The following is an 18,687-nucleotide window of genomic DNA, read 5'->3' as shown; positions in this document are numbered from 1 at the left end:
TTTTTTTTGGCACTCATCTTTACTCCTTCCCCCGAAGCCCAGGTTCCCCTCAATCCCCCAGATCTATTCTGCACCTACTACCCCCGCCGAGGCTGGAGAGCTGACGTGTACTTCAAAAGAGGTCCGGGAAAGAAAGTGATGCTGAGCTGTTAAATCATTCACCAAGCTCATTTTTGCCTAAGCTAGAGGCACCAACCTACTCTGGAGTCAAGGAGTAAGCTTGACCCCTCCGTGACAGTCCATTTCCCTGGCTAGCGGGCCCCCTTCTATGTTGACTTATATTCGCATTCGACTATTTACTGGAATGATTCTTTCAATTAGGGATAGAGCGAACAATCACCAAGTTACGATGTTAGCTTTGAAGAACAACAAAGGCTCTGAGAAGCAGCAAAGTACCGCCATGTAGAGGTTCAATAGCGATGCCAGCCCCACACGCTGTTTGCCTTTTTGATCACTGCCTCGTCTGTTTCACGCGATTTAAGTCGAGACGGATGCGGCCCTCTTTCCATTGTTAACTATTAATTTCTTAAATTTAGAGCCCCGCAGAGGCCTGTGGTAATCTTTTTATCTGGTATTCAGGCTATGTGATGAGAAAGCTGCCGAAGTGACACTTGCTCGGGCCTTCCGGACCTGCTTATGGTATTTAGCTCAGGAACACTGTAATACGCACCTTGGAGGGTGCTTACTGTGTGTTCGTATGTATTTTTATAGATCGGTACGGGCTTCTATAAAATCCTATAAAATCCCACAGCGAATCAATGTGGCTTATTTGTATGACATCTGCGAGCCGGTCTTATCTCTGCTTCTCAGGCAGCACGGTGTTATTGGTTCTCTGCAGACCAAAAATAAAAATAAAGACAAAATAACCATATGACGGTGGGAGACTCATTTCGGACGCCTCAGAAGGGCTACACGCCGCAGTAGTACATATATGGCCCGCACATGTTAGTACTACGTTGTACGTAGAATATGATGAAGATGATTGATTGTAAAACGAGGGGAGGACCTCGCAACTAACAAGATGATATTACACAAAGCGGAACATGTAGGCAGAATAGATGACGTTCGACCACAGCAGGGTTTAACCATATAGCCGCGCAACAGTCAGGTAACGGCTGCGAAATGCCCAACTAGTTCCATGTGGTATATACATTCTGGTGGCAAACCCCTTAATCGTCTCCGTCATTCTCTTACTGCAGTGGCTGTTAGGTGCCGCGGAGTTAACGGACAAGAGAGTACACTACGGAGTTAAGAATGTAGTAATCTCCGTCTCAGATCTATGAGGCAATAAAAACACGGCAAACGCAGCTTTTAAGCGTAGCTCCCAACCACACCAATACTCTCACCTCAATCTTATAGCTGGAACTATACCTCCGGGTTACTTCTGGAAATGAATATATCGGCTCAGGATCCTTCCCTACGCGAGACGAATTGGCCTGCTGTGGCTGGCTATGTCGCCGCGCGCAAGGACACTTATCCGTTCATCGATCCCGCCAAAGCCGACCTGACGGGCAAGTCGGTCTTGATTACGGGCGCCTCCAAGGGCATCGGTAAGGCCACCGCGATCAGCTTCGCCATCGCAGGCTGCTCAAAGATACTACTGGCCGCTCGTTCGGACCTGGCCGACGTCGAGACAGCCGTCCACGACGCTGCTATAAAGGCAAATCGGCCCCAGCCATTAGTGCATTCCCTGAAGGTGGACGTAACCTCGGAGAACTCTGTACGAGCAGCCGCTGAGACTGCGGCAGATGTGCTCGGCGGCAGCCTCGACGTCCTAGTGAATAACGCCGGATACTTGGAGGAGTGGAAACCTATCGCCGAGTCCGAGCCGAGCGAGTGGTGGCGGACTTGGGAGGTCAACATCAAAGGCACCTATCTCGCCGCCCACTTCTTCATACCGATGCTGCTAAAGTCGCAGACCAAGACCATCATCAACATCAGCAGCGGTGGTGCCCACGTTATGTTTCCCGGTGCGTCAGCCTACCAGACGACCAAGTTCGCCCTCTGCCGCCTCACCGAATTCATGGACAATGAATACTACCAGCAGGGTTTGATCGCCATCTCGCTCCACCCGGGCGCCGTGAAGACCGAGCTGGCCATGAACATGCCTCCAGAGAGGCAAGTCGTTCTGACCGATACGCCGGAGCTGGCTGCCGACACGCTGGTCTGGCTCGCCCGTGAGCGACGCGACTGGCTCGCTGGCCGATTCGCCTCGGTGAGCTGGGACATGGAGGAGCTGGAGCAGAAGAAGCAGGACATTCTCCAAAGGAACTTATTTAAGTTCCGCGTGGTGATTTGAGTCGGGCGGTGCACCCTCTAAGTAGTAGTCTAGATATATTTGTTGATTACGACCATTCTTTCATTACATAATACGTTCGAAGTTATATATCGTGTGGATCAGATATTGCTACTTTATCTTTCTCTGATCTTCTTTCACATACTCTGATGTGTATATAAGAACTGAATTACTTACATCTGAGTTCTCGGCATGCAGTGGACTCATATCTTTCCCGTTCTCGCTGATGTAAAACAGTATAATATTAACTAGACTCTAGGTTGAATCGATGGTCAGTCAAGATATTTTCCACGATAGTTTTTGGAGTAGTATCACTAGAGTTGTGTAAGCAGATTCATAAGATTGTTAGATGAAACACTTTCCTTGCTCATTTCATCCTCACAAAGATCAACAATATCCTTGAGATCTTTCTTTTCTTTTCACTCCTTGGACTGGTCTACCAAGCAGTATTAGTATTAGAAGGTCTGTCTGAGGTGGAAGAGGTCAGGTATATTACCTCAGATGGAGAAGAAGAAAAAAAAAAAAAAAAAAAAAAAAAAAAAAAAAAAAAAAAAAAAAAAAAAAGAAAAGAAAAGAAAAGAAAAGAAAAAAGAAAATTGTTACGGAAAGTTGTTATTCAGGATTGAGGAACACAAAATAAAAAGGTTTATCAAATGTATGAAACTTGTCATAACTTTACGATGACGACCACATAAGTTCTCTCCATCCTTCCTCCTAACTTGCTGTCCGCAGAAATTACAGCAATCTATTCTTCCCTCAAACGGTACTATATAGTAGAGCCCCATCAGTTTCAGGGAAACCTTCTGGGCTTTACCAGAGGCTTAACTCTAATAACCCAAACTTGGCGACATTCCCACCTGTAGTCCAGGGTTTATTGGCTGCCGGTCACAGAGAAATCTATAGCAACACGGTATTCGATGCATGAGCCGAATGTCACCATCTGTGGCTATATCGTATCGTAAAAGATATAGAGCAGTTCCTATCTGATTGCTTGGTCAATACCCAGATAATAGGCCCGCCACATATACTCAATCACTGAACAAGCCTCCCAGTCTGCGGATCAATTTTCTGTCGCCCTTTAAAATCCACTCTCAAGGACTTGGTACCGCTTTGAATCAACTGCTGAAACCAGTCCGGAGCTCCTCGCTGTATAGCTTCAGTCAATATATATTCTTTCTTAGCCAGGTGAAGTCGGTTTTACTCACCAAGCCGGCAAAATAGCGAAAAATTCCTGGAAGATAGACTGTCTGGCTCAAGCCACTGTCGAGTATATCCACGATGGCATCTACGACAGTGTCGACATGAAGAAGAGGCATCAGAAATCTAGACTGGTTCGTCTCGCCTTTGAATAGTGGTGTTTTGGTGAAGCTCAGCACAGCAAGCGAGGTGCGGACCTTTGGTGCGTTCTGGGCTCGGAGCTCTTGGGCAAGACACTAGTTGAACCAGAGGCGACAGATGATCAATATATTGCAGACTCGGAAGGGAAACAGAAGACAGTGGACTAATGTACCTCATGAAATGCAATCAATCCAGCTTTCGACGCTGCGTAATCAGCAAGCCCTGGCGGCGGAATATAAGCGCTAACCGAGGCCACATTAAAAATATGTCCATGGTTTCGTCGGATCATAGCCGGTAGAAATTCCTTAGACAGAAGAAATGGGGCCAGCAAGTTCGTTTTCAGGGTTATGCTGTTGTCGCTGTAGGTACCCTCAGCGACTGTTCGCCCGCGTGACAGACCGGCATTATTCACTGCATGGAAATTCGGTTAACTAGACAATTCTTGAATAGAGTTGCTGCTAAACTTCACTTACCTAGCACAGATGGGTCACCAATATCGGCTTTGATCTTTTCGCACACACTTGCAATCTCTTTCTCATCGCTCAGGTCACATTTGTGGTACAGGATGCGATCATTCTCTGCGTTAGGGGTTATTAACGATGTTCTTGTGCGAAAAAGAGCTGCCGACTCAAGGTTACTCAGAGTACCAACCAGGCTTGTACGTCAATGGGATGATGTCCAATACGACAACGCGTGAGCCCAATGCAGCTAGACGTTGAGCAACCCCTGCTCCAATACCGCCGCTTCCTCCGGTCACGACGACCAGCTCTTTTTTCCAGTCCCAGGTATGATCTGTAACCCAATTGTTCAGACACTTGGAAGTTAACAACTCGTTAAGCCACAGGAGGACACTGGCTGTTGCGGCAATACGGATGAGTTGTTCGTATGGGGCCAGAAAGCTGAATTTTGTCGCCAGGTATAGTCCTAGCACCGTGGTGAGTGGACGAAAGATTGTCTTCCGTAACCCAACTATTATCGGATCAATGTAAAGGCCTTCACGAGGAAGGAAGCCGGGTTTAGCCATTGTCGTCACGTTTTATTTGGAGAGGGGGGGGGGGGGGGTAAAAGAGAAGCCGCACAATTATTTAATGAACGGAGCTTGAAACTGCCCGTGTAGCCTTATACAATCTTGATATCTATTGGGATTGAGTCAATACCAACTAGGTAGACTGTCCCTTTCACCCCGCATGTCCGGGTAGATTCCAGGTTCGTGATTGTTCCGGGATGGACCCGGATCGGATCCATCCGCCTGGCGGTTGCCCGTGCCTCATCATCATAGGCAGAGGCATTCCGAATGGAATAGCTAAACTTAAAATTGAGCGATACTTGTGGTATGGAGGCTTACAAACACATCTCATTGTTGAGACCCTATGTTATATGAAGATTCGAAACGGTGCCAGAGACCTCCACGAGGGCCTGGGGCATCTCGACAGTCAATCATGCAGCTTGTCCAATTGAGACTCCCAATAACAAGCAGGTGAATCCGAGGTAAGTCATACGGTTAATGCGGAAGACACCGTATGCATTACACAATACCATTATCGGTGAGAGCAAGTAACAACCTTCTAATCGGTATCCGGCCTATTCTTTTTCTTTGTGCTGGAACACTGACGGTTTTCTGGATACTCAATTTCCAGTTTGTAGATATCTTGAGACACTTAAGACATAACTACAACGAAGTGTGGATGACAAATCCAAGTTATTGGACTCTCAAAAAGCATTCTGTGACACTACGCCGATATATAATTGGGCAACAAAAACAATTGATGTGGACAGATACAAAATATCAAATAGCTCCACGGACACCAAAACCGGACAAACTGCATCAAGATGCAAAACAGATTGATCTCTGCTCCCTTCTTCCCGAATAATTTCGGCGAGTCTACTTGGTCAACATGCTGGATTGTACACTGGCCAAGTACCTTTTGACAAGTTCGGGTGACAGATTTCCAGCGTAAGCAAGCTGTGCGATCCCGAAAATTCCGATACAAAGAGCAAGAAACAAGGCCCTGGGTGATAAATGTTGTGATGGCTTTATAGTCTTCTGCTGACAGCTGTCAATATGATACTCACTGGTTCAATCGAATTGGGTCGAACAAAAAGCAAGAAATTGAATTTGAACGCGCAAACCCACCTTGACATTCCAATCGGACCATGTGGGAAACAGACTCCTCCACCAGTAGTGACCTTGGGTCCAGGGATAGGACATGGAGTTCCATTTCTTGTCATTAAGGTACCACTGTAATCTCAATTAGATGGTCACGAAGCTAACTGAAATACATATCTCACTTACTGATACGCAGCCCGCGTTCCAGACACGCTTATTCAATGCGTCCTGTACCCAGTAAACGTAGTCATGCTCGGCTTTGGGCTTAAGTTCGACTGATGAGGCGTCACCATTCAGAACGGGCTTTAGAACACGGAGAGCGTAGTTGATCGAGCTAGTGTTGATGATTAGAGGCTTATCCGGAATATAAGAAAGGAAAGCGGCACAGGAAGGGGGCAACTGGGTTAGAGGTCATGTTAAACCTACTTCTCAGCAGCCATCATCGCTGATGTGTGTCCGGTTGCAGCATTAGGTCCCAGGAGCATGAAGAAGTTGGGAAAGCCACTCAGAACCGAGCAGTTGTAGGCAGCTGGGCCATCGTACTTAGTCCAGTGCTGTGATACACTCTCACCGTTCCGCCCGACCACGTCCATGTATGGGATGAATTTGTTAGTCCTGAAGCCTGTTGCAAGAACAATAACGTCCGCCGGAATGAAGCCTTTGTCTGTCTCGAGGCCTTGTGCAGTGATCCTACCGATCTTTGCGTCAGTTAAAAGGACTTTGTCACTGTGTAGGCTTTGAAGGTATCCGGGGTCAAAGATTCGTCTCTTTTCAGTTGATAATATTAGCGTTCTCTCGACATTTGCGCTTCAATCATAGAAGGAACAGGGAACAGGGAAAATCATACCTTGCATCCTACATCAAAGTCCGGAATCAAGAGATCATGGTATTTCTTCGGACCTGCCTCTCGCATGTATTTCTCTACTTTCATGCGCCGCTTCTCTCGAAGTCTGGCTGCCCCCTTCGTCATCGGAAACAAGCGAAAATCATTCTCAGCAATCACGAAGATGTGAAATCGGTGCAGCTTCATGGCAAAAGGAACGTAGCGGAAGATCCATTGCAGAAGCCGAGGATAGGAGAAGTTTGGGGCTGGGAATATCCAGTGCTTCGTTCGGACAATCTGCGTGAGGGATTTGATCTTTCCCTCGTTGACTAGAGCTGGGACGATCTGTGCAGCAGTACCTGAAGAAGGTCAGACTGACCCTTTGAAAACGAGGAGAAAACGACAGTAGTTGCATACAGCCATTCCCAATCACAACGACATTCTTCCCTTCGAGATCCACGCTATGATCCCACCGCGCCGAATGAAATATACTCCCGCCGAAGTCTGAAGCACCGGGGATATCACAAGGCCGCGGCTCGACAAGCTGTCCTGTTGCTGCAAAGAGGATCTGGCACTCGTGTGTGTATTGGCGTCCCGTTTCCAGTTCGCGTAGGTATAGAATCCAGCGATTTGCATCTTCCCGCCAAACACTACGGACTACTTCCGTGCCAAAGGTCATCGCTCGACGAAGATTGTATGTATCAACCACGTTGTCAACGTACTCTTTGATCTCGGTATTCGAAGGCATAAGCTTCGTCCAGTTGGGGTTCAGTGCAAAGGAAAAGCTGTACAATGCGCTAGGCACATCGCAGCCGCATCCTGCATTGAGTAAGTCGAAGTAATGAAGGACAATAACCAGACTGCCCGAACGAACCTGGATATGTGTTGATGTACCAGGTTCCACCACTCGTGGGATGTCGTTCGAAGAAGCGGATGTCTTCAAGGTCGTACCATCTCTTAAGCGTTGCTCCTAGAGCCACGGCTGACAGGCCGGCGCCAACACAGGCTACCTGGCTATAGGATGGAATATCGGTCTTTGCAGTCATGTTGAGAAAATTATAAGATTGATATATGCACGTTCTTCTCTCGAGTGTTCTTGTATTAATTAATACCGCGTAGGACCTAGTATGAATCCTATGAGGAGAACCGCACTGCATAGGAACCAGCTCATACCGGAACTGTCCCGCAGGCATAGATTCACCCGAGGTAGGGTATGACATGTGCAAGGCAAAGTGCGGAGGCATCCTTGGAAATGGGGTAAAATTGAGAAGTGCGGCACGTGGAGTCTGCTAGTGATGAAATTAGTCGTGTGTCAGAGGCCTCCACCAGTCTATTCATGGTTCGGGTCAGTCCCGGGTCGTGGGGTTTGGGGGTAGATGATCATTTCCAGTAGGAGCCAATGATGCATTTTGCATCCCGGAGATGCTCCGCCTGTGTTGATTAGAGGTCATAGTGCTGCAACTGATGGATCCAGCCATTACCCATCTTTTTAAATCTATTATTCGAGGACTATTGCATGTTCTGATTCATACAATTCCGGAAGTCCACGCCGGCTACCCACAGACAACTGACCCATGAGTACATCTTGCCTTGTCCAAATTAAGTTGCTTAACTACATTTAGAGATAAATTGATTCACAAAAAATTGTCTACAGACTGACTTAACGGAAGCTAACGGAAGGTTTTTAGTGTCAAGGTAAAGTATCAGGAAAATCAAGCCTCGTCAAAAACCCCAAATCATCGAACCCCTGTCCCATACTTCCGGCGTATTCCTCCCAATTGAAGAATGGAGCTTGCGTTAAGTCGTGATCCGGGTGATCAAACGGGGTGTAATGTTGAGTCATGTTATCTGGATGCAGCGAAGCAGCACCAGCAGTCTGACTGCCTGTTTGTTGCATATCAGCGGGCACAGCTTGCCGATACAAAGCTTTGAGGAACTGAAGCGTGTTGTTCGCGGAGCGTTTAACTGTTGCCATTGATTCTAGAACGCTTGTAGCTTCTCTCCAGGCAGCTCGGGCTTTATCCATAGTACATGAATCGAGCATTGATGGGGAGGAGAAAGACATGAGGAGCACTATGGCGGCCGTTGACACATCTAAACCCAGATTATCAGTACGGGTGGGAAGGTAGATAATAATTAGCAAGCGAGGGCGGCATACAGAATCCGTTGTACCACCATGCATCGGTGGCGTTTGTATGGTACGTCTCATGGACTAGGTGCGTCAGGTCAATGGCTGCCATTACGCAAGCGGTGGCGGATTTATTAGCTGTGGAGAAGTACAGAGTGCTCCGGGTTGCGGAACTGTGAGCGGTCCATTCTTCTCTTATGCCATTTCCACCTACAAAGTCGCTTTTGCGTACTTTTTCTGCGTAGAGCTGAGTAAACATCGGACGGTGGAGGAGGAGGTGAAGATGCAAGTATCTGCATATGTGGGTGAGGGATAGCCACCTAGATAGCAACCGGATTGAGAAGAAACGCACCTCGCGTGGAGAACATTTCTCTGTTGGGCGATTGCCTGGTTCAGCTTACCGTCTGAATTGAATTCCGGTGCGTCCGGGTCCCACTTAAGGCATGGAGGAGTACTAGCCTCAAACAAAGTGAGTTCTCTTTCAATTTCAAGGATTGTGTCTAGGCCTCCCAAGATCTTGGTTGACGCCTGTGGTCGATCTTGGCGTGTCCGACTACACCAGGCACAATATACATCGGATAAAATCTTGTCTAAGATGCTGTAGAGTTTAATAGCCTCGATATAAAACGACAGCAGTGACGGTTCTCCCGGCGGATCTTGTCGGGACATCTCGGAGTCATCTGGTGGGGGAAGAGGAGCTAGATGAGTCGTCATAGTAGGTCTGCCATGCGTCATGCTCAGAGTACTGTGGCAGAAATTAGCACGACCTAGTATGTAACCACTAATACTGGCAGGACTTACACATCCATCATCACACAGCCGTGCCACGTTCGGCGTCGAATATCAGATTCCAAGGGCGATAAGCTGGTGAGGATATCCGACTCATGGAGTCCTAAACCCAGGGCAACCCTGCAAGCAACACCAACGGAATGCCAACATCGGCTGGGATAGGGAGAGCTCTGCAAGAATAGCGCTGTTATCAACAGAGTCTGAACTACACCAAGGGTATTAATATCAAGAAAGTCAAGTCCAATAAAGCGCTTGCACCTAAGGAAGAAGGAATTTGCAACAGATTCGACTTCCTCAATATCTGCAAATTGACATCCCAGAGCAAAAATAGCATTCAAGGCAGCATGGAAAACGATTGATTTAGGGCTGGATTCTGCGCCGGAACCCAGTCCAATTCTCAAGTCTGTGAGAGGTATCTTAGGCTCATCCTCAGCACGCCAGAGATTCCGATAGGCTGCTTCAAACGCAGGGCGGTGAAAGAACGGATATAGGGTATATACATGATCGAAAAAGCAGCGGACGAGGTGGTCTGCCAGCGTGCGCGGTGGAAGGGCAAAATCGTCGAACCGATACTCGGTGAAAGTATCATGCAGCGTGCTAGAAGCAAGCTCGGCACCAGAAGAATTTGCTGGCCGTGAAGGCAGCGACTGCCAGGCAAACCTCATGAGTGAAGCAGTGGATGAACTACCATAAAATTGAAATCGGGAGGATTGTTTCCTGCTTTCAGCATCTGGAGCTGTGATCTGGCCCATTCCAGTGACGTGGGCTTCTCCATCGGCGAACAACGGCGATCCATAAGATCCTACATCCGGTGAACACTCTGTAGTCTCTTCTACTGCCAATCTGGACCGGCTGTTTGCGCTTTCACTGCGTGTGGCTAGTACCGGTTGGTCCGGTCGTCCGCCAACCCTGAAACCTGTGGAGGTAGTGGTTCGCTCCTCAAGTTCCCCAAACGGGGTGGGGGCAGCCATGATAAGGCCTTCCGTCTCCACTGGTATTTCATTGCCTCTGTTGAGCTCGCTATGGGATTCCTGTTGGGCCCGAAGGCCCAGTGGACTGTCGATGGACACTCCGGCCATCAAACAGGCATTTTCCAGTTCTCTAATTCGAAGATGAAGGGTCTGAAAGTATCTGCTTTGCGTTAGGATTATCTCACGCATCATGCCTGTGATCCCGGTTGTTGGATAAACTCATTCATGAAGCTCACTCGTCTCTGCTGGCGGTCCGGGCGTTATCCGGGTTGTAGAGGCACTGGTCAATCCGATAAGATCTCCTCCTGCATGCCCCACATATGGGCTTATTCCCGTCACAGCGAATTTTCTTCTCTCTACACGAGTCGCAGGCCAAAACAACCTTGCGGCGTGCACCTGTCCGTCGCTTAGGGTCGCCAGTTACTTTCGGGGGCATTCTGTGAAGACGGGTGACACCCAGTGCTGTGGAGCAGCCCCTGGGAAGGCTGTATGGATAAAATCACGGTACGGAGTCTATTTTCTCTGGAGAGCACGAGCAATGAGTTGCAAGTTCCAACTGGGGCGTGTGAGGAGTAGCAACTCGTTTATCAAGCCGGGATCGTTCCGGTTCCACTTGCGGACCGGGGGGCTCTTCAAAGACCAATAGCAAGTTACAATGGCCAAGATCGCCAGTTCCTAGGACCGGCAGCATTCCGGGGGTTTTCGGGTCTGTTCCAGAGACATGCTAACCAAACTGGATCCACGTCCGAGTCTCTCGTGCGTTCTATTATGGGGTTATATGCAACTTCCAGACACGTAGATAATGCTTTTTTTCTACTACTCTCGAATGTCATCAAACTTAGTTTTCCAGAGACAGCGGTAAGCGAAAGCTTCAAGTAAAAATGACACGCAACCTTGCAAAAGTACGCTTTCTTTTGACCCTCGTTCTCTGTGTCCTGCCACGGGCAGCTATCAGAATATCGGCGGCTATTTTTCGTGCGTTCTGGAAGGGATTGCCGCTAGGATCGTCCATGTGGAATGGGTTTGCTGGCGCCCTGATCACCAACACACCCCCAGAACAGTTGCAAGCAGTCCTGCCATCTACGCTAAAGACATACGAATCATGGGTTCTATCTCGTGGGGTTAGTCGTGCGGTGGATGTCTTAGCAGCGGACAATAGCACTCGTCTGCTTTGGATAGGGCCAAGTATATCGGCGAAGGTGCTTCTTTTCTTTCACGGTATGCTATTCCATTCATAACGCTGCGTTTCCAGGAAACGATTGCTGAGTGTTGACTAGGTGGCGGATACGTGCTGCCACTTTCTGAAGCGCACCTAGACTGGATGGCATATCTACGGAACGAGGCAGCCAACGCTGGGGTGGATATGAGTGTGTGCATTCTGGAATATGGTTCGTTTTGATCATCGGGGAAGATGTTGCGCGCGTGCTGACATTTCAGACTTGATACCAACCAACCCATATCCCAGACAGTTGAAACAGGCAATCTTCGCAATACAGCGCCTATTGGTTTCCGGGTATAGACCTTCTGATGTAGGTTGGCTTGCAAGTGGATCCTCTTGGACCAAAGAACTAATATGAGCTCGCACAGATTGTCTTCGGAGGAGACTCCGCTGGAGGCCACCTGTCGCTTTCCCTCATGGCCCATCTCCACCGTCACTATCAATCCAATGAGGTGAAAAAGAATCTCATTCACCTACAGAGCCCTGTTAAGGGATGTTTCCTTGTATCACCGCTATCATCCTTCGACTTCAGTACACCTTCCTACCAAAGGTGGTTCAGTGCCGATATTCTTACTCGCAAAGTTGTAGATGAATGGGGACGCTATCTTGTCAATAACTCTCCCTGGCACGAAGAGATTTCTGCTGGATATGGCTGGGGAATGGCCCTGGATGTTCCAGATAGCTGGTGGGATGGTTTTACGGCTGTAGATAATATCCTTGTGACCGGCGGCTACGAAGAGGTGTTCAGCGATCATATTCAGCTGTTGGGTGAGACTTTGAAGACAAAATGTAAGGGCAACGTGGCCCTGCACATGAGTAATGAAACCCACGACGGACCGCTTATGGACTTTGAGGCTAGAAGGCCGCCCAGTGAGACTACAAGGGCCATCAGAGATTTTATTATAGCTTGCTTTAAGGATTAAAATATATCATGCATTTTCACGCTTGTATTTAAAGTATGAGCTTCTACACTCGACGTTTGGCGTCCTCCAAAACCTGCAGTGATTCTCCTTCGCGCAAGATCAAATTAACGTGGTCCTCGCTTCTTGGGGTTACCTTTACTGGGAAAGGTTCATCAGTTTTGTGATGATTCAGTCGTTTTGGGTTATATGGTCCCGCCTGCCAAATGTCAGCGTTATCATTGATTCCTCACCAATACTTTCTAGCCACTTACTGCTGCATAATTGTAACAGAATACTAAGCGTGCCACATTGATGAACAGTCCTCTGAATGCCAGCCTGTAACCAACGCAAATTCGGCGGCCTCCGCCAAATTGCCACAGGCCATGTGCAGCGTCAGTTTCATGTCCATCAAGCCACCGCTCAGGCTTGAATTCCTCCGGGTCTTCGCATTCGTTGCACACTGGGACCTCGTTGATCACGAAGCCAACGCCCGCCGGAAAGTGATAGCCCTCGAACTCCATGTCAGATGTAAGCACATGATCTGGGGTCAGAACGAAAATTGGCCTCCATCGCAGGAGTTCCTTGATCAGAGCGCAGATGTAGGGCATATGCTCAAGGTCCTCAATCCCTGGCAGACGAAGACCCCCTTCGGTGCAACACAATCGGTCAACTTCTTCCCTGGCCTTCTGGAAAACTCTCGGATAACAAAGAGCTGCCATCACGAAGATGTTCAATACTTCTCGAGTTGTGTCGGATCCGGCCTCGAGAAGCTGCATTGCCACGTACATGGCCTCCTGGTCGTCCCCAGTAAACTTGGTGTCTGGGTGCAAAAGGACATCACGAACCCATGATGGGGGCGCTGTTCCTTGCTCTACCTTATCTCTTACTGGAATCCACCATGATTTGTAGACCTCTTCGTTCCAATTACCGAGTTTCTCCCAGTGCTTCCGCCATGGCTGCAAAGCTCGCGGGAGACGATCCAATTCGGGAAACCAGTCGATCAGACTGGATCCGATGCTACCCACAAAATATGTAACAACATTTTGTAGGTCCTCGAGCTCTTTACCTGATTTGACCAGCCGCTCCCCAAGCGCGATGCGGTGGACCACGGAATTCGCGTATCGATAATGATGGCGGTACCATCGCTCCGGTTGGAACAAATACTCAGCAAGCAGCTGGGTACTTTCCAATTCCTGCCATGATGCATATTGTTTTAACGCGGTTCCACTGAGAAGCGAGTGCATCACTCGCCGTTTCTCCGTCCATCCCGAGGGAGGCAGCAGAAGAGAGCGTCCGTTACGGCTAACAATGCCACTAGCAATGGGCATAGGGCTTCGGCCATTCGTTAGTGTGCCGCGTTTTGCGATGATTTCCGAGACCACCCGCTTGCTATTGAGCAAGATCCATGTTTTTGATCCGAGGTGCAGAGTAGTCATCTCGCCATATTTCGCGAGATCGTTGTTCTGTTCGCAGTCAGTTTCCATGACTAGCAATTCTCAGGCGTCTTACATACTATTATATGATCTTGGTCATCCCGAACCTTGCGAACGTCTAACAGGCTTCCAAATATCGGTATTCCTCGAGGGCCAGGAGGGAGCTTCCATCTCTTGCCAGGGGGAGGTCTGCGTTTCCCAACCGGAGTAAAAATCTCTCGGATGACGAGGAATATCGTTGCCAGAAATGCTGCTATGGTCACGAGGGTTGCCGAGAATGGATATTCTCTAGCAATCCCAGATATCTGGGCGTGAACTGACTTGCTCATGGTACCTTGCGTAGGATGGTCAAGACAATGTAGGGATATTCAGTTCCTAGGCTTTTGAAATACTCATTCACTGGTAATGCCAATGACGAAATTTGCTGCTTCGTCTCTCTTTATCCCGGCGATAATTTGGCTTCTGCTACGGAATATCCGGCCCTGTGATGATGAGTTTCGGAAAGAACCCGATGTGGATACTCGCTTCCGGAACTGTCCCGGGTCCTTATGGGGCGTTATTAAAGTAGCGGCAGTACTACAAACTATTTTGCGGCATGATGCCCCCGATGTCCCTTATTTTGGCTTCCATCATACTCATCCTGACCTTATTTTTGTTCCAGCCTAGCCTCTGTGGCATCATGGGTGAGCACGTTCTCGACTGGCTCCGGGACAAAGCCGTGGGATGGAGTCACACGCCGCCAGTGAACAAGATCGATACTCACCATCATATCGTTCCACCATTCTATGCAAAGGGTAACAGTCGCTCTCGGTCGAAGTCTATGAACCCGCTCAGCTAACCCGACTACAGCCGTGGAACAACAAGGGGGCGACCCCAGTGGCTGGCCCACTCCCAGCTGGAACCCTATAGCATCCAAACTGTTGATGAAGCGAGTTGGCGTGAAGACTGCGGTGCTTTCGGTGACAGCTCCAGGGGCATGCATTGCCCCTGACCGTCAATCACGCTCCCAACTGGCCCGACAAATGAATGAATATGCGGCAGACCTGCGAGACAAAGACCCCGACCACTTCGCCTTTTTCGTATCACTGCCCAATATACTCGACACTGAGGATGCGCTTGCAGAAATTGCTTATGGGCTGGATACCTTGCATGCGGATGGTGTCACTCTGTTTACGCGCTATGGCCCTTCCAATACCTATCTCGGTCACAGGGACGTGGAGCCTATCTGGGCCGAACTCAACAGACGAGGCTGTGTCGTCTTCATCCATCCCACCCATCCTGTCGACATCCGCCCTGTCAACCCAAAACTACCCCAGCCGGCTATCGACTATCCCCACGAGACGACCCGCACAGCAATGGATATGATCACCAGTGGAACCACACTGAAGTACCCAAACTGTAAAGTCATCCTGTCGCACGCAGGTGGGGCCTTGCCGTATCTCATCTCGCGGGTCACGACACCCATGAAAAGGGCCCCAGACGTTGCAGTCTCATATCGCATAGGAACCACTCATGACAAGGCGATGGAAGCATTCCGTAGCTTTTACTTTGACCTGGCGTTGAGTTCTTCGCCGCAGGTTCTGGATATGCTCTTGAAGATGGTTCCGCACGACCACATCTTGTATGGAAGCGATTTTCCATACGCACCGATAACTGCATACCCAGCGTTTTTAGAAGAGTTGGAGACCTATGACATGGATCAGGAGTTGCGGGACATGATCAATTTCAAGAATGCTTTGAGGCTTTTCCCGCGTTTGGCGAACCGGACTGGCCCGGCTATTTAGTTAGTGGCCAAATAAACTTTTATATTTTTAGTTCTTTGCTGTCGATATTCCATACGTTGTTGTAATCAAAACCTTGATTTTCAATGTTGAGGACTGCGTGGATCGCTGTATCGGCTATTCTAGTCATAATCAAACAAAGGTAGCCTTGGCCATGGCCGTTGTGTATCATTACAAGAGTCTCAGCAGTTGGTGTATACGGCTAATGAATTCTAAAAATTCGGCGAAGGATATAGACATGTATTCATGGCTGGCATTTATGAGCAGTCTAATAGTTGTAGTTCGTATTACTAAGGTCGACCACAAAATATGAATTTTTTCCAAAGTAGATATTCAATGCAACAACAAAATAAAATTTATTATGCGCATTATATGCGTGAAGCCAATTTTGAACCTGTACAGCAAAGAGACGTATGATCTGAGATACTCCTCAGGACCGTAGACACTATTCGGAGTATCACCAAGTACTTGTGGCGTGCCTGAACTGACCTGCCAAAAAAACTCGAAAAGGATGCCTCGGATTTGGTGCACAATTTGGCCACGAATCTGTTGGACTAGCTCATCCTTGGTAAGGGTAGAGATAGTCGAGTTAATGGTATGATAACAAAGAATGGCGGACGTCATAGCCTTCACAATGCTAGTATGAAGTTGAAGATTTGGTGGATTTACGGCATGACCTTACTTAGCAGAAGAATTAATTTGCTTTCCTGCTCCAGGGGGGTTATTTGATCCAACTTATCCGTTTTTTTTATTTTGAATAAAACTTTTACCATCACGCTCATTAGCTCATTATATATATAACTGATCCCCTTAATTAGAGTTGTACTTCTGACAATCATGAAAGTTTTAGAGCGGGGAGGCTGGAAGACCAAAGGATACTTGAGGCATCCAATAGCTGACTAGTTATTTAGCATAATGAAAATTCTTCGTAAATTGTCTGTACGACTTGACTAAGTAAACATGCTGGATTAAGTCTAACCCACTTACCGCCCTGCCGCAGTTGATGCGAGTCAAGGGCAAACAAAGACGGAATGCTGCTGCAGTCGTCCCCCTGTATTCGAAGTCAAGAGAGAAACAACTCATCCTTCCTTTCGATGATTCTTAAACTCAACCCTTCAACTATGGTGAAACTGCGTTGTAATCTCAGGAACTTATTTCCATGCTTTAGCCATATGTCACAAGCTGGTATCTCTCGTTTACCTTATTTTTCACTGAGAACAGTGACTTCACAAGGGCTTCCTCTACGGCAGTTTCCTACTTCAGGCTACGTAACCTTAGATCCCGCCGATAAGATTGAGGAAGAGACTTTACCACTCTATAAACCGGAGAACTACTATCCGGTTTCTATTGGCGAAGTCTTCGGTTCCAGATACCAAGTGGTCTCAAAGCTGGGATATGGCACTTCCTCTACTATCTGGCTTTCCCGAGATCTTCAGTAAGGTTTTCGTTAGAGGAGTGCAATTTCTTGTCTCTAATACTTTACAGAGAGGGGGGCTACTATACCCTGAAGCTATGTGCAAAGGGACAAAGCTCCGATCGAGAGATTACTGTTTCTGAGCATTTGAAGCAATCTGTCAATGAGATTCGAAAAAGGATGCTTCGCATAGTCCTGGACTCCTTTGATGTCGTTGGACCACAAGGGAGCGTGTTTATCTGCTTGATATACCAGCCTCTTGGAATGAGTTTCACTGAGTTTCAAAACTTGCTCCCCACAGGGAAGTTCCCCAAGGAACTCATTCAAAGAAGCATCCAGCTTGTTCTGATAGCATTATCTTCTATGCATGAAAGCAATGTCGTCCATACTGGTATGGCTATAAAGCTGGGTGAAAAGAGTAATGGATGGAATCAGTGTAAGCTGATGATCATAGATCTTTCACCGAACAACATACTCCAAGGAGTGCAAGATATCTCCATCTTGTCCAGAATGGAGGAAGATGAAATAGAACGACCAATTGCCAGAAAGGTCCTCAGCAACCGCAATATTTACTACTCCCGTCCAATGCCTTTGTGTACAGGTTTGCCAGTTGTCTGTGATCTGGGCGAAGCTAGAATTGGCAAAGAAAGGTATAATGATGATATCATGCCAGGAATTTACCGTGCACCAGAAGTCATCTTAGGTATGGAATGGGATTACAAGGTTGACATCTGGTCAATTGGGAATGTGGTATGTACTCATTCGTTGTACCATGTGCATTATGGCCAACATGCCGGCTGATACTTGATGAAAGGTCTGGGATCTTGCAGAGGGCCACCACCTTTTTTTTGCTAAAAGGAATGGTAAGCTCAGTGATGAGCAGCATCTGGCTGAGATGATATCACTTATGGGCCCTCCGCCTTTAAAGTTCTTGAGGAGGAGTAAAAAGTGTGAAAGGTTCTGGGATAGGGAGGGTATGGTTTGTTTTGCTTATTGCTAACGAGCTGTTTACTAATGGATCGCTCAGGTAATTGGACAGGCTCTATACGCATACCAGAGCAGTCTCTTGGGCTCAGGGAACTTCAGCTCTCCGGCGAGGACAAAGTCCCTTTCCTAAAATTCTTACGCAGGATATTTCGATGGCTTCCGGAAGAACGACCAACAGCAGAAGAACTCGCGTATGATGATTTTCTGATGCAGCCATTTATGGAAACAAGAGATCAATAAATAGAGACTAGAGTTTGGAGGAGTTGTTGGAGCTGGGAAAGACATGAATGCGGTGTAGTGTTATCGTTCATATGATGAGTGACGGACTATACAATAGAGTGTCCTGCAATCCATAATCGCAGATGATCACCATGCGTTGGCAGTCACCCGTGCTCAAATCGAGTCATGCACACCCGATCGACTCTTGGTGGCCCATCTGTATGTGACGGCCCCTCATGTCGCAGGGTCCGTAACAGGTGGGACCTGACGAGTTCATTTA

The 18,687-nt window shown here is 48.0% G+C and overlaps 7 protein-coding genes across 7 annotated transcripts; 3 read left to right on the top strand and 4 right to left on the bottom strand.

Annotated features, from left to right (window-relative positions):
- Positions 1-1,390: 1,390 nt before the first annotated feature.
- Positions 1,391-2,327, top strand: BDQ94DRAFT_184933 (SDR family oxidoreductase; the record flags this gene model as incomplete). Its single annotated transcript, XM_026774761.1, has 1 exon — positions 1,391-2,327. One exon carries the CDS (start codon positions 1,391-1,393, stop codon positions 2,297-2,299), a length of 909 nt encoding a protein of 302 aa, XP_026620456.1. The 3' UTR covers positions 2,300-2,327.
- Positions 2,328-3,328: 1,001 nt separating this feature from the next.
- On the bottom strand, positions 3,329-4,658 carry BDQ94DRAFT_175682 (NAD(P)-binding protein; the record flags this gene model as incomplete). Its single annotated transcript, XM_026772541.1, has 5 exons — positions 3,329-3,442; positions 3,502-3,729; positions 3,807-4,045; positions 4,108-4,212; positions 4,286-4,658. The coding sequence occupies 5 exons, from the start codon at positions 4,656-4,658 to the stop codon at positions 3,329-3,331; spliced, it is 1,059 nt and encodes a 352-aa protein (XP_026620455.1).
- An 858-nt stretch (positions 4,659-5,516) lies between these two features.
- On the bottom strand, positions 5,517-7,610 carry BDQ94DRAFT_175681 (flavin-containing monooxygenase; the record flags this gene model as incomplete). Its single annotated transcript, XM_026772540.1, has 7 exons — positions 5,517-5,681; positions 5,769-5,873; positions 5,928-6,075; positions 6,168-6,508; positions 6,589-6,923; positions 6,982-7,383; positions 7,439-7,610. 7 exons carry the CDS (start codon positions 7,608-7,610, stop codon positions 5,517-5,519), a joined length of 1,668 nt encoding a protein of 555 aa, XP_026620454.1.
- Positions 7,611-8,254: 644 nt separating this feature from the next.
- Positions 8,255-11,464, bottom strand: BDQ94DRAFT_163668 (transcription factor domain-containing protein; the record flags this gene model as incomplete). The annotated part of the gene is made up of 7 exons (XM_026769790.1): positions 8,255-8,658; positions 8,723-8,985; positions 9,045-9,437; positions 9,494-10,612; positions 10,689-10,928; positions 11,135-11,185; positions 11,346-11,464. The coding sequence occupies 7 exons, from the start codon at positions 11,462-11,464 to the stop codon at positions 8,255-8,257; spliced, it is 2,589 nt and encodes an 862-aa protein (XP_026620453.1).
- Positions 11,465-12,637: 1,173 nt separating this feature from the next.
- On the bottom strand, positions 12,638-14,335 carry BDQ94DRAFT_175678 (cytochrome P450; the record flags this gene model as incomplete). Its single annotated transcript, XM_026772539.1, has 3 exons — positions 12,638-12,790; positions 12,846-14,036; positions 14,087-14,335. The coding sequence occupies 3 exons, from the start codon at positions 14,333-14,335 to the stop codon at positions 12,638-12,640; spliced, it is 1,593 nt and encodes a 530-aa protein (XP_026620452.1).
- Positions 14,336-14,604: 269 nt separating this feature from the next.
- On the top strand, positions 14,605-15,790 carry BDQ94DRAFT_163665 (amidohydrolase family protein; the record flags this gene model as incomplete). The annotated part of the gene is made up of 2 exons (XM_026769789.1): positions 14,605-14,800; positions 14,841-15,790. 2 exons carry the CDS (start codon positions 14,605-14,607, stop codon positions 15,788-15,790), a joined length of 1,146 nt encoding a protein of 381 aa, XP_026620451.1.
- A 1,169-nt stretch (positions 15,791-16,959) lies between these two features.
- BDQ94DRAFT_163664 (protein kinase-like protein) lies at positions 16,960-18,428 on the top strand (the record flags this gene model as incomplete). The annotated part of the gene is made up of 4 exons (XM_026769788.1): positions 16,960-17,222; positions 17,273-17,951; positions 18,016-18,142; positions 18,229-18,428. The coding sequence occupies 4 exons, from the start codon at positions 16,960-16,962 to the stop codon at positions 18,426-18,428; spliced, it is 1,269 nt and encodes a 422-aa protein (XP_026620450.1).
- Positions 18,429-18,687: the final 259 nt, after the last annotated feature.

This window comes from Aspergillus welwitschiae, assembly GCF_003344945.1.
Source record: "Aspergillus welwitschiae strain CBS 139.54b unplaced genomic scaffold BDQ94scaffold_60, whole genome shotgun sequence".
NCBI lineage: Eukaryota > Fungi > Ascomycota > Eurotiomycetes > Eurotiales > Aspergillaceae > Aspergillus > Aspergillus welwitschiae.
This window is presented reverse-complemented; position numbering and strand designations above follow the sequence as displayed.